Raw genomic sequence first — 12,987 nt, forward strand, 5'->3', positions numbered from 1 at the left:
AATTAATAGTAAGCGAGGGACTGTAGAAAACGCCAAGTAAGATTTTTGTTTGTGATAGGGAAACCTCAATAAGTAAATGTAGGAATCTATCAATTGCTAAGTTGTCTAACAAGCTCTCGCTGCTAAATTATATTCCCTAGATTCATTTCTATTAAATTGTCCACGTCTGGATCATAAAGAGCAGCATAGTAATGTTCTTTGCGTTCACAAGCTGAATAATTAATAAATAAGTTTGAATGAATTTTAAAATGTCAAGCCTACACGCACGTGTAGATCTAGTACCTATATCAATTTCTCAACAACTACTTACGAATCTTCTAAACATTATCTTCTAAATTATACCTACAATTTTGTCCCTAACTCCTTTCTTAACTATCTAAATTCTTTGTAGTTAATAAGAGTTTCGCAATCGATATTATTTTTTCTACTACCCTCTTTATTACTACTGTTGTTTCTTTCTATGCTTCTATAGAATCTGGTGCACCTTTTAAGTGTTCCTTTTGAATTTTTAACTTTCGGAGAGCATCTAGTTCCAATAGTATTTTTTCTAACTTCGTTCTAAATTGTCAAATTTTTTGACCGCCTTATCATACATCATCATCATCATCGGTTAGATTGGATTTTTTGTCTGAATATTTTATGAATTCTCCACGCAATTCGGGCGATATACAAGGACTTCCTAATCGATATGTTTTACTCTTTCTGCTGCCACGTTTCTTGCTAGGACTTTTTCTTGGGGACAGTTGTATGGAGTCCACGGTGGTCGCTCCAGAACGCGGTGCGTAGTATCTTTCGAACAGCATCGGTTGTTGTTGGACCCTTCCGTACATCAGCTCCATCTCGTGGAGAAACTCCTCCCGTCTCATTCTTTCTTCGTCGCGTCTTGTTTGTAACCGCATTGCTATGTCCTCTTCGTGGCTGTAATAAAATTCTTAAAACGTCAATAATGTCACATAATGTAGCCTACTTAGTTACTGCGTGGAATTTCTCAACTGTTTTTTCCAAATTCTAGTTAAACATGTTCTAAATTAGGCACGTTATCAATTTCTTTCATGGCAGCAGCTTAGCCTGAGTTTACAATAAGCGTGGCAGTCTTGCATGAATGAAGTTTTGCATTACTCAAAAACGTGCGTCCATCACACAAGAAGTTTGCTGTTGATTTTACCACAGTACGCGGCTGTGATTGATGATTTAAGCTATCGTCTAATACTATAACTGATATCTGCATGTTTGTGTAGCAAATACTTTTTTTTTTTATTCACAATACGTAAGCGCTTGACCACAATCACACCTGATGGAACGTGATGATGTGGTCTAAGATGGGACGCGTTTACCTAGAAGGTGCCTATTCACTCTTGTTTTAAAGATACCCGGATTGGACTTGGACAATTCTCTGCTGTCAATCATTTATCAACAAATCATAACTCATGATTGACTGTTGGAGAACCATTGGACGATAGGTTTATTAACTGTTTATGACACTAAATTGGCAATAAAACCTCTCGTTCAAAGGACGCCTTAGAAGTTTCTAACGAGTACCTATCAATTTGTGATTCTAATCTTCAATGACGTGTATTTATTTAGTAGAACTTAGAAGATATGCCACTGAACTAATTTGTAAGCTTACTTGTTCTTAACAAGATGCCAAGCGGGTTTAGACCTGAGCAAGCGATCCCGGTGCCTATTATCAGCTCTTCGACGCTGCTCCGCTAAACGTCTAACCGATTCCATTTCAAACTTCTGTCTTACTGCCTCAGCTCGCAACAGCGCTGCTAAGTTAGACCTCCCAGCTGCTATACCCTTCAAGTCCAGGGCAGAATACGCCTGCGTTTTGTTGAAGATATCTTCTGGTTTACTGCTACCATTCCTGCTGTCGCTACTTTTGCTGCCTTGGTAAATTTTCTTTGTTATGTCGTTCATCTAAAATTAATAAAAATTATGTGTGTGACCAAAAAAATATGAAGCTTAAACTTTACCCTCCTGTTATCTAGGTTCATATTAGATATGTTTCAGTTAGGTAATGCACCTAAGTTCCGTTTTGGTCTCGCCTAAGAGAGGAATTCAAGTTTTGTTTCCTCGCTTTGATCCGCACTGCCAAGTAGTGAGTAGTATATTCACTTTGGCTAGGATATTCTTTACCACTCATAACTAGGGATGTTATGGATATATAATTTCGGATCCGGATATGGATATGGATATTGGTAAAAAATAATATCGGTTTCAGTTACGGTTATGGATATTAAATTATTTCGGATTATCCGATAGTTTCGGTTACGGATATTAATTTTTTAAGGAACTGTAAAATGTGAACTGATGAAGGTGTCGCATTCCAGCGGAGTGCACAGTTAATTCGTACGAGTGTAGTATTTAGTTAGACTCCGCCCTATCCGAAACTATCCAAAACTTTTATTACGGATTCAGTTACGGTTACGGATATTTTTTTATTTCGGATATCCGATAGTTTCGGTTACGGATATGGATATCCATAACAACACTACTCATAACCTAAAAACTTCAAATCAAAAAAGAATCCAATGTATCTTCTAGGCAAGTACGCGCTACCTTAGGCTGCATCGACATCTCATTCACCTTTGATGCGCACCTGTCAAGCGCTAGACTAGAAATAAATAAAAAAAGTTCTAAACCATACTAATATAGCTGTTGTCCCAAAAACAAAATCACCGCGATTTCTATAGAAAACAATATATTGGTAGGTTATTAAATAACTCTGTAATTTTACGGCTAACCTTTTTCGACGCTCTTTCAGCAGTGTTAAATCTGAACGGCTGAGGGCTTGTTGTAATAAAATCCTCTTTGGCCTTCGACTTCCTTGCATCCTTTGTTGGGCTGGAGCATCGATGCCTATCCGAGGAGGTACTTGAGGGGACAGCCGGGGACGGGTCTATAGGCAGATCGCTGTGGGCTGCAGGGGTGGACAAGCGGCTTCGGTCGCGTACCGCCATGCTGCCTGGGAAGCTAGAAGTCCGTAGCATTTCCTCTGCCCTGACACGACGATTCATAGAGCTGAAATGATGGTTTTCACGATAATGGAACTGAAGATGAAATGGAGAACATACAGAAATTGGAAATATTTGTATGCTTCTTTGGTCACCCATACTAATATTATTTGTCAATGCAAAATTGTATCTACCTGAGACATGTCTGTGATGAAATTTGGCACAACAGACAGGAGCCTTTTGGAGACAGACATAGGGTGCTTTTCACATACGGAAGACAAAGAGTTCCGATGCCGTTTTTTGGAAACCAACAATTCACGGAACAATTCGCGACGCCTATGTATTTTATAGCTTTTTAATATTTTTAGCTAAATGTTCTGGTCCGATAGAAGGCTTCAGCCAAGGGTTATAGTCATGCCATCTAACTCTACACCAGAAAAAAAAAACCAGAAAGTTGATAAGATTTACCGAAAAAAGTTGTCTTCCTTCATTTTATCATAGAAATAGTTGGAGAAGAGGTTCTTCGGCACCGGACGGGCTCGGAAGCGCTTCTTCTTTTTGCTTTTCGGCAGCGCGTTGACCGCTCTCTCGCACACTCCAGTTAAGGAGCCTTCTTCACGCTTCGTGAAGCTGAACGGCTTCATCTGCGCTCTTAGCTCTGCTTCGCTGTTAATCTTTGTTATTGCTCGTCTGTAAAATAAATGAACCTTTATTCAGCCAAACACTACAACTAAAAAAAGAAATACAAACCCAGCAGATTCCCCGGGAAACCAAGGATCCAACCAAAGTTCCTCCTTCCAAGGGTCCACTTTGTAAATCTAGCTTAGTAGGTATCTAATTTGACTGAGTGGCTCAGCTTGATGCGGCAGTCAGTCGACTGCTATGCTGGTTTCCATTACTAATCCTTTACTAACCCACTCGCTTATTCTTTTTGGTGGTGAACTGCTTAACGCTTACTGTGAGATAGTAGAGCGTACTTTTTTTTCCCCCAAACTTGAAAGAGTTATTAGACAACGACCTGTATCTTCAGTGTGAAGAATTTCAACATGTTATGGTAGGTAAGCAAAGTCAAAGCCTTAATAGGTCTTAGCGAGTGTTTGTGATGTACTATGTACACGCATCGCTTAGCTGGATGATGTTGAGAATATTATTACACCTAGTTTTGTCTACGATGGAATCGTTGCAAAGTCCTGAATGGGGTAGGTATTATGTCCAAGTAATAATCTGGTTCTCACAACCAAAAATATGATAAAAACGCAATGTATAAATGTTTTATTTTAATTGTACGATAACAGTTAAATATGGATAATAAAGATATTGGGGTTTTCCAAGTCAGTATCAATAACGACTACGCGGGACGGCTGGTTACATACTTAGTAGTGGCCAAACGACCTAGATACAGGAGGACAATCCTAGGCTTAGATTCCCGGAAATCAAATCAAATCCCATCAAATCATTTTATTTGCTCAAATGCAGGTTAAAATAGTTATTACAATTAATTTGGGTATCACCACATTTGCCGTGGAATGGCGTGCAAAAAAAGGAAAGCAGTAAAACTGTTTAAAAATATGCTGCGATTTGGTTTCGGGGTATCTCCTGCTATTAATTACGCTTAGATATGCACCGGACAGGTTTTAATGCAAGCGCTTCATTTGTTGCTGCAAAATGCCATATCGGAGACGTTATAGAAGTGATAACTTTAAAATGTATAAAAGCCCTTAAATAAATAAAGAAAAAAAAATAACTTTGTGTGGATGACAGCCGGTCAGGCGACTGCCATAGTGATTAGATGGTGATTACATACTCTTTGGCGACCGCTGTCAAACAACGCTCGCTACACTACGAGTATCAGCCGCCATCTACCAGGCTACCTTACTACCAGAGATATCAAGGAAGCCTTTTATTCAATTTCGGTACCGTTGGACCACACTCTGATGATGCCATGTGCACTGTTCGTCAATTGTTAGTTTGATGATTTGTGAAAATTACGTAGGTAGGTAGTTATACTAAAACTAAAGCCACGAGGATTTATGTCAGATAATAATTAATGAAGAGTAGGTACTTACGTAAACTTTAAAATTAAACCTACGAGGGGCTCAAACGCGCCCTGGTCTGAGAAGAAGCCCACAACCCACAACAAACTCAGTCGGATGTGCGCGGGATGTGTGTAAAATTCATCAATAGTCCTATTTCCTTTCAATCCTTATACCCCCGCCCCTCCCCCTCCTTCTGTAGTAGAGCGATAGAAAATTTAATCTCTAAAATTAGAGAGGCTCTTGGTTAGTTTCCTCCCTACTGGCAAAGCCTTACTGGCCAAGTGTTTTAGCGTTCCGGTACGTTGCGTGTAGAAACCAAAGAAGTACGTATGGGTTTAATGAAAAACTGCCATACCCCTTCCAGGTTAGCCCGCTTCCATCTTAGACTGCATCATACCTTACCACCTGTCCAGGTGAGATACCAGCCAACGACTAACTTGTATCAGAATAATTTTAAAAAAAAAAAAACAAGTTGACGAATCCTCCCTCAAACGAGTGTCCTGCTTTGTGTTGGTACAAACCTGGTCGTATTAGTACCTATGTTAAAACAGGATGTACTGGTAGGTACCTACTTGGCATCGATTACATTATCACTCAACTTTGAGGGTCATGAAATGAAATGAAATGAAGAATGAAATGAAAATTTATTTCAAAAATAAGACTAATTTGTGAGAATAGTCGATACTTTAATTTATTTCTTAAACTGGACCTTTTCAAGTAAAGACTTTTATATAAACCTGTGAGGATGATATATTGCCATTGTCGCAAATAAAATAACCATAAGCCTACGTTGTCGTATTAGTTTACAAATTGCGAAAAACCAAATTAAATTTGAATTTCGTGGGCAACTTTTTGCCCTTCGCAACTTCCAAGAGAAAAAAACTCATGTCCTACTTGAACCGTACACAAAGCTTTCCTTATTTAAGGAACTTCCTACTTTTTATCAACTTCCTGATTGAATGGAAGAGTTCCCGGACTTTTCGGAATCTCTGAATATGCGCTGAGGATAGCCATTGGCCACTGAGAGGGTTTTAATAAGTGGTAATAAATCCGAATAACCGGATTTTCGGGTATCCCGTATCTTCGCCGCAGCCTTCGGTAACCTGGGTGGTCTACTCGGCTTCTGGAGCGAGCTTGGGTGACTGGAGTGAAGACATCGGCGGGGAGGAGTAACGCACGCACAACAGACGGAAACGTTTAAGTCATGTTTAAGTGCGGAAACCAGCCCAAAGAGAAGAAAAAAAGATCCTGTATCTTAAGAAGATGTCCCCGGCAGCAAAAAAAGGCTGGTAAAAATAGGGTCAAAAATCTGTAGCTTCACATAAACAGACCAAAATCACAAAAAGGTACAGACCTCATAGCTTGATCTTCGAGTATTTTGTCATATAATGGTATTCGGGACTCAATGGGCACCGGCCTGGCTCGGAACCGCTTCCTCTCCCGCTTCTGATGAAGCATGTCCTCGGACAACGACTTCTGTAGACCTCGGAGTTCACTCACTATGCGGTCTTCTTCATCTCTACAACAAAACACCAATAAAATACTTACCTCCTGGTCCTGACGATCTCCCGGGCACAGTGGTAACCCGCTGTGGACTTTGGTCTTATTTGTCCAGGAGGTCTTAGAGGTCCAGGGTTTGATTCCCGGCAGGAGTTTTGGAATTTTATAATTTCTAAAATATCTGGTCTGGTCTGGTGGGTGGCTTGTACCGTGGCTAGTTACCACCCTACCGACAAAGCCGTGCCGCCAAGCGATTTGGCGTTCCTGTTGCGATGCCGTGTAGAAACCAAAGGGGTATGGGTTTAGTAAAAACTGCCATACCCCTTCCAGATTAGCCCGCTTCCATCTTAGACTCTATCATCACTTACCACCATGTGAGATTGCAGTCAAGGGTTAACTTGTATATGAATTAAAACTTTAAATGGAGGTGGTGGACTATGGCCTGAACCCTTCTCAGAGGAGAAACGATGCTCAGTCGTAGCCAGCTTTGGCTTGAACTTGAGACATTGATGATGATGGATTAAATCTACGAAACTGTTTCAAAAAGCTGTCAGCTAATTTAGATTTTAGACTCTTGGTCTAAAGAAAGCACATTATTTTTAACCCCCGACCCAAAAAGAGGGGTGTTATAAGTTTGACGTGTGTATCTGTGTATTTGTCAGTGGCATCGAAGCTCCTAAACTAATGTACCGATTTTTTTTTTTTTTTTGTTTGAAAGGTGGCTTGATCGAGAGTGTTCTTAGCTATAATCCAAGAAAATCGGTCTAGGCGTTTGAAAGTTATCAGCTCTTTTCTAGTTACTGTAACCTTCACTTGTCGGTGTTATAAATTTTTAATTTACACTTGTTTTAATCTCGAAATAATTATTATTAACTTTGACATATGTGTAACCGTAAATAGATTGCATTTCACTAGATAGGTGAAAAGAGAATAAAAATAAACGAATCGTCAATGTAATCTACCTGCCTACCTGCTGAATTAAATAATAAGGCATGCAAAACCGCAATAGGGAAAGGAAAAAATACAAAACAAAAATTCAATTATGGTTTTACCAGCTTGATAGCTGGGTCTACACCGCACGATCCACCGCGCTCCGATCGTGCGCGGCAGGAGCGCGATCCAAAGGCGCTTTCGGTGCGCACGCGCCGCGTTCGAACTTCGAACCAAGCGCATGTATGTGTGTAATTGTGTATCTATATGCTTTATTGCACCATAAAACACAAATGACAGGTTCCAAAAAAAAAACTTAAAATGTACGTAAAAAAGGCGGTCTTATCGCTAAATAGCAATATCTTCGAGACAAACTTAACGCTGCGGAGAAAACGAACGAATGAACAATGGGGAAGTGGTGTGTATAATAAACCTAATTACTCAAAATTTAAAAAACCCCCGACACAAAAACCTCTATAACAAAATTAGAAAAGAGCTGATAACTTTCAAACGGCTGAACGATTTTCTTCAATTATAGCTAAGAACACTTTCGATCGAGCCACCTTTCAAACAAAAAAAAAACTAAATTAAAATCGGTTCATTCGTTTAGGAGTTACGATGCCACAGACAGATACATATATACACACATCAAACTTATAACACCCCTCTTTTTGGGTCTGGGGTTAAAAACTAAGCATGTGTTCTTGTCGTAATGGATCTGCGGCTGACATAACATAGCTTGGATAAGCTGGAGCTATACAAATATGGAGCGGCCCAGCTGGATCGCAAGTTTCTAAAGCTGGATCCGTGCACTGGAGTACGATCCACGTTTCATGCTCCACGATCCCGGATCGTAGACTACAGATTGTCGATTCAAAACGGATCGTCCAGTGTAGACCCAGCTAATGGGCGGTAAAACGATTAATTCTATATCGATGGGTAAAACCCAATATATTTTCTCTCGTGACCATACCTTTCTGTCATCTTAAAAGGCTTGGGTATCGTGATGCTTTTCCGCCGTCTCAAAGACCCTGTCCGTCTAGTTCGTAGTGGACTCGACGGCATACTTTGCGTCTTATAAAATCCATCGTCATTTATATCATTCCCTTCAAAAAACTTATCGAATTTATCGTCCACTTCATTCTTAGTTTCAACTTTATCGTCATGCCAAGAAATGGAACACGCTGAATGATTCCTCTTAGGCCTATCCATTTTAGACACACCTTTTACAGTTAAACTACTGATTTTTGTAGAATCTACCTGTCCATTTTCTAATCCCCCATTATCTGTTTTATTTAAAGTTCCAATTGTGGATGCTTTAACAACATTGACTTGAGGAATTCTTGGTTTATCTGTCACCGTAAGAGATTTTCTTCTATTGTAAGGTCTTCTTTTAACGGTTGAAACGATTTCTTCCTTATCAAACCTACTTGTATCGTCGTACAATTTACAGTCGTCTATATGCTCGACCGCTAAACCTAGCATTAGTTTCTTTTTATCTCTCAAACTTTTTAACGTAGAATAAAATTCTGCTTCAGATAAATGGTTTATATCGTTGTAATCAGGGATGCTTCGGTAGAACTCCTTCAACTTCTCTGCTTCGATATCACCTGCTACCGAGCCACAAGACGATTCTATTGAACACTGTTCTACTAAATTCTTTTCGTTACGTTCGTAAGCAGTCCTCGGCATTTTACTTATAGGGTCTACTGGCACATTAATACAAGCGTTTTTAAACACACTACACCGATGCATAACTTAATAATATCATCGTTAATCACTTATAATACAGTGGTCTAAAACAAAACAAGTGAGATTCGTAAATTGTGTTATGATCGTGGTTGCCATGGTGATTTTTAAGTTGGTATTTTAGTCATGTGCTTTTGACTCGAGTCTTTATGCTGCTGGATTAGGTTTAGATTAAAATTAAATATTTATACCTTCTTATGTAAGATATGTACGTAGGTATATGGAACGTAATTACCTATGTTCACACTTCACAAATACAAAGCCTCTTACTTTCGTATATAGCCGTAGAACCGTAGTAGAACGTACAGCTACTGTTATTTATAAGAACGGTGTCACAGAAAGCCGCAATGCGTAGGTGTACGGAATGCCGCGACGGCGGACTGTTGTAGCCGTTGGTAGTATGTTCTATTGTGACCATTGATGTCAGAATAATCTACCGTGACCATGTAATGATGTGACCCTCAGCAATGGCAGAATGAGAATGGAGAGAGTGAGGCAAATCTCGGTTTGATCCTAAATCGACGATATACAAATATTGGGATATTCCATTCCATCCATTCCATCAGCTTGGTTTCCACTTCCGGACCTTCTAGACCTTTCCAAGAAGCCACCAAATACGGTCCACCGCCTTCCTCATCCACCCGCTCTCCACGACCTTCTTCAGGTCATTGGTCCAACGGGCTGGAGGCACTGGAGGTCGATCTACACTGCGCTACCTACCTACGTGATCTGAGATCTCTGCTACTCCAGTGGACAGGCACTCTAACTCTGCACTTTAATGGATTTAAGCAAAATATTATAGTTATGTAACTACTAACTAGTTACCTATTTGCTAAACACGCGTCAGGTTTTCCCAAACCATAAAACCACAACATATAGCGATCAATCTTTGAAAATAAATCTTTAGGTAGGTACCAGGTGCATCAGTCAATTACCTGTTTTTGTAGGTCTACCTACCTATTTTATTGGTCATTCAAACGAAATAATACCTAATATTTATTATAAGTAACTAGGTAGTTAGATAAATAATGAGATAGCTGGCATTATGGTGTTATCGGCATATATCGATGGTTATAGGGTACTGTCAGGAGTATAATAAGTACTTATCCAATTTAAAACTGATAACTGGCTGAACCGACCGGGTGTTATCGGGGGATCATAGCTGGTAGGTACCTTGGATTAAGAATATTTAAGGATACTTTTCCCGGAAAATCAAAGAGTTCTCACGGGACTCTTATACAACCTAAATCCACGCGAACATCGTCTACCCTGGTTTTTATAAATATGATTGCTAGTTTGATTGTATTATTCCGTACCAAAGATTAAAATTCAAATCGGTTGAGTAGAACCCGAGCACAATGCAAAAGAAACCGAAGGCAAACCTAGTCAACAGTGACCATCTACTTAATAATATAATGATGATTAGATCCTGATTGTAGAGCTAGGTTTTGCTTGTACCAGAAAGTTTAGCTCAGGTTGCAAAAATGGTGATTGGTGATCAAGTGATCAATTTACAAATCGATTTGTCGAGTAGGTAACTACATAAATCGTTATAAACAAAACAAGTCATTTTAGTTATATTCTGTGGTTGACATATGACATTTGACATTGATAATGACATTTGTCAAACCCGTTCGTCTTTGAACCAAAACAAAAAAAAATTGATATCCGAAAAACGAAAAATCGAAAAATTGATAAAATTTAAATATTAAAGCGAAATTATAGATAAAATGGTAAAATAGCTTGTGAAAATAATACAGTACCTATTTGAATACTATAAAAAATACATAAACATTTAAAAGTGGTTCAAACTGAAGTCATAATGTTTATAACCAAAACATTTTCCAATAACTTTATATTAGCTCGATTTTCAACTCATGTGAGATATCTCTCGACTGTTCAAGTGTCTGGTGAACAAAAGCATGAGAAGTTTAAAGGAAAATACGATGTTATTATCGCTGGTGGAGGCATGGTTGGATGTACCTTAGCCTGTGCTATGGGTAGGTCGAAATTCTATTTATATACATGAAAACATATATAGGTTAGTTTTTGGCGGAATACTTATCATTAAATCTGCCTCGTTGGTCTATTAGTTAACATGTTCGACTGCGGATGACAAAATCCTGGGTTTGATTCCGGGTCGGGCCAAAAATAGTTATTGGGGTTTTCTGTTAAAAAATTCTCTTTACTAGCCTGGAGTTAGGAAGTTGGCGGTGTGTTCAAAGAGCATGTAAAAATGTTGGTCCTGCGCCTGATCGCTAAGGTCGTGTCGATTTCCCGTCCCATTGAGTTATGAAAGTGAGGGAATAAACTGTGCAACTGTGTTTGTGCACACCTTGTGGACATGTGTCAACAAGTGTGTGTCAACTGTCAACATGTGTTGTAGAGGATGTGTGTGGTCTTCCGCGCAGTTGGCTAATCTCTACGTAATCTCTATTATAAAAAATGCTTAGCAAAGACACCCCATTCTTTCTAGTTTCTCAGTAAATAACTGAGGTCTGTTAATTATTCTCATATTGTCACCATATTAAATAGACAGGCTGTTACATCCAGCTGGCTATTTTCATCTAATTTATTAAATTTTCTTTGACTGTAGTACTTTGCTTCACAGGCAAAAACTCATTACTATCAAAAATGAAGATCCTCCTGCTAGAAGGCAGCGTGGACAAGAAGTTTGAATTAAAGCCTGAGTATAGCAACAGAGTGGTAGCTTTGAACCCAAACACAAAGTCTCTTATGAAGTCTTTGGATGTGTGGCAGAATGTGGAGAGTATGAGGTTGCAACCTGTCAGGCACATGCAAGTAAGGAATTCTTTCATTTTTAGTGTCCAGAGAACAAAGGAACCCGATAGGATCACTGTGTCTGTTGTGTTTATCAAGACCTGTCAAGGGAATCAAAACGTATGGGGTACTTCCACACATAAATATCATGCTTTTCTCAAATAGATATCACATGCTTTAAGGGTGAAGAAAAATATAGTGATGAAAGATAAGAGTTCTCCGTAATGTTCTCAAAGGTGTGTGAAGTCTTTCAATCTGGACTTGGCCAGCATGGTAGACTATGGCATAAATCCTTCTCATACTGAGAGGAAACCCGTACTCAGTAGTGGGCCGGCGATGGGTTGACCATAATAATGATGATGATGATCAAAGAGTTCTGTCTGCCTTTATTACTGAGGTTTTACAATTTATTGTTAGTTAAAATTATTTTAAACCATGTGAGATTGTAGTCAAGCTCAACCTTAAACTAATGAATGACTTTATTTTTCAGGTCTGGGATGCCTGTTCCGAAGCTCTAATATCATTCAGCAGTTCTGACATCTTGGATGATGACGTAGCTTACATTGTTGAGAATGATGTTCTTATGGAAGCCATTAACACAGAACTGAAGTCTGACGCAGTGAAGAATGTTGACATAGTGTACGGAGCTAAGATAGCGAGCTATATACTATCCAAGGCTGCACAAAGTGCTGAAACAGGCAGTGTAGTGAAGATGGAGAATGGTGATAGCTATATCTGTGATTTATTGGTAAGTGCATACATCTAAATATATAAAAGGAAAAGTGACTGACTGACTGACTAAGTGATTACCACCGCCCATGAATATTGGCAGTACCAGAGGGACTGCTGATTTGTTGCCAGTCTTTTAAGAATTTGTCTGACTGCTTTATCAACGCACAGGTCAAACTACTGGACGGAACTGGCTGAAATTTGCCATGCAGATAGCTATCATAACATAGACATCCACTAAGAAAGGATTTTTGTTAAATTCAGACCCTAAAGGGAAATTGTGGGCATATGCCAGGTTATATAGA

At 39.2% G+C, this 12,987-nt stretch overlaps 2 protein-coding genes across 2 annotated transcripts in view; one reads left to right on the plus strand and one right to left on the minus strand.

The window, feature by feature from the left end:
* Positions 1-411: 411 nt before the first annotated feature.
* LOC123874783 (protein FAM161A) lies at positions 412-9,232 on the minus strand. Its single transcript, XM_045920279.1, has 6 exons — positions 8,397-9,232; positions 6,348-6,512; positions 3,426-3,647; positions 2,748-3,024; positions 1,628-1,920; positions 412-918 (listed from the first exon to the last, which is right to left on the minus strand). Exons 1-6 carry the CDS (start codon positions 9,176-9,178, stop codon positions 588-590), a joined length of 2,070 nt encoding a protein of 689 aa, XP_045776235.1. The 5' UTR covers positions 9,179-9,232; the 3' UTR covers positions 412-587.
* Positions 9,233-10,816: 1,584 nt separating this feature from the next.
* LOC123874784 (ubiquinone biosynthesis monooxygenase COQ6, mitochondrial) overlaps positions 10,817-12,987 on the plus strand; it is a 29,488-nt gene continuing 27,317 nt past the window's right edge. Inside the window, exons 1-3 of the mRNA XM_045920280.1 lie at positions 10,817-11,172; positions 11,784-11,974; positions 12,444-12,701. Coding sequence (XP_045776236.1) covers positions 10,995-11,172; positions 11,784-11,974; positions 12,444-12,701 — 627 coding nt within the window. The 5' untranslated portion in view covers positions 10,817-10,994. The remainder of the gene's footprint in view (positions 11,173-11,783; positions 11,975-12,443; positions 12,702-12,987) is intronic.

Source organism: Maniola jurtina, chromosome 19 (assembly GCF_905333055.1).
Source record: "Maniola jurtina chromosome 19, ilManJurt1.1, whole genome shotgun sequence".
In the NCBI taxonomy this organism is placed as follows: Eukaryota; Metazoa; Arthropoda; class Insecta; order Lepidoptera; family Nymphalidae; genus Maniola; species Maniola jurtina.